The sequence below is a fragment of the Sinocyclocheilus grahami genome, unplaced genomic scaffold (assembly GCF_001515645.1).
Source record: "Sinocyclocheilus grahami isolate Dianchi unplaced genomic scaffold, SAMN03320097.WGS_v1.1 scaffold24539.1, whole genome shotgun sequence".
Classification (NCBI taxonomy): Eukaryota; Metazoa; Chordata; class Actinopteri; order Cypriniformes; family Cyprinidae; genus Sinocyclocheilus; species Sinocyclocheilus grahami.
The window spans coordinates 1-276 of NW_015519522.1; the positions used below are offsets into that span (position 1 = coordinate 1).

At 43.8% G+C, this 276-nt stretch overlaps 1 protein-coding gene across 1 annotated transcript in view; it reads right to left on the bottom strand.

The window, feature by feature from the left end:
- Nucleotides 1-51: 51 nt before the first annotated feature.
- Nucleotides 52-276, bottom strand: part of LOC107580094 (WD repeat and FYVE domain-containing protein 3-like) — a gene marked incomplete at its 3' end in the record, with an annotated part of 20,229 nt that continues 20,004 nt past the window's right edge. Inside the window, exon 3 of the mRNA XM_016265839.1 lies at nucleotides 52-105. Within this exon, the coding sequence (XP_016121325.1) occupies nucleotides 52-105 (54 nt within the window). The remainder of the gene's footprint in view (nucleotides 106-276) is intronic.

Sequence of the window (276 nt, forward strand, 5' to 3'; positions counted from 1 at the left end):
AGAACGCTCCATGGCAACCAACAGTGAGGTCACGTACACAAAGCCGCCCACCTTGCGGAAGACGGTGCGTGTGCGGTGGCTCTCGCGCAGCACCGCTAACAAAGCCTAATGAGAAACAACAAAGAATGTTAGGTGAATTCAAATTTAAATCATAAGGATAGAAGTTAATTGTGCACTGAGGATGCTCCACACCTACATTACAACTCGAATGTTTGGGTTCAGTAAGATTTTGCACCAAATCAGCATATTAGAATGATTTCTAAAAGATCATGTGAC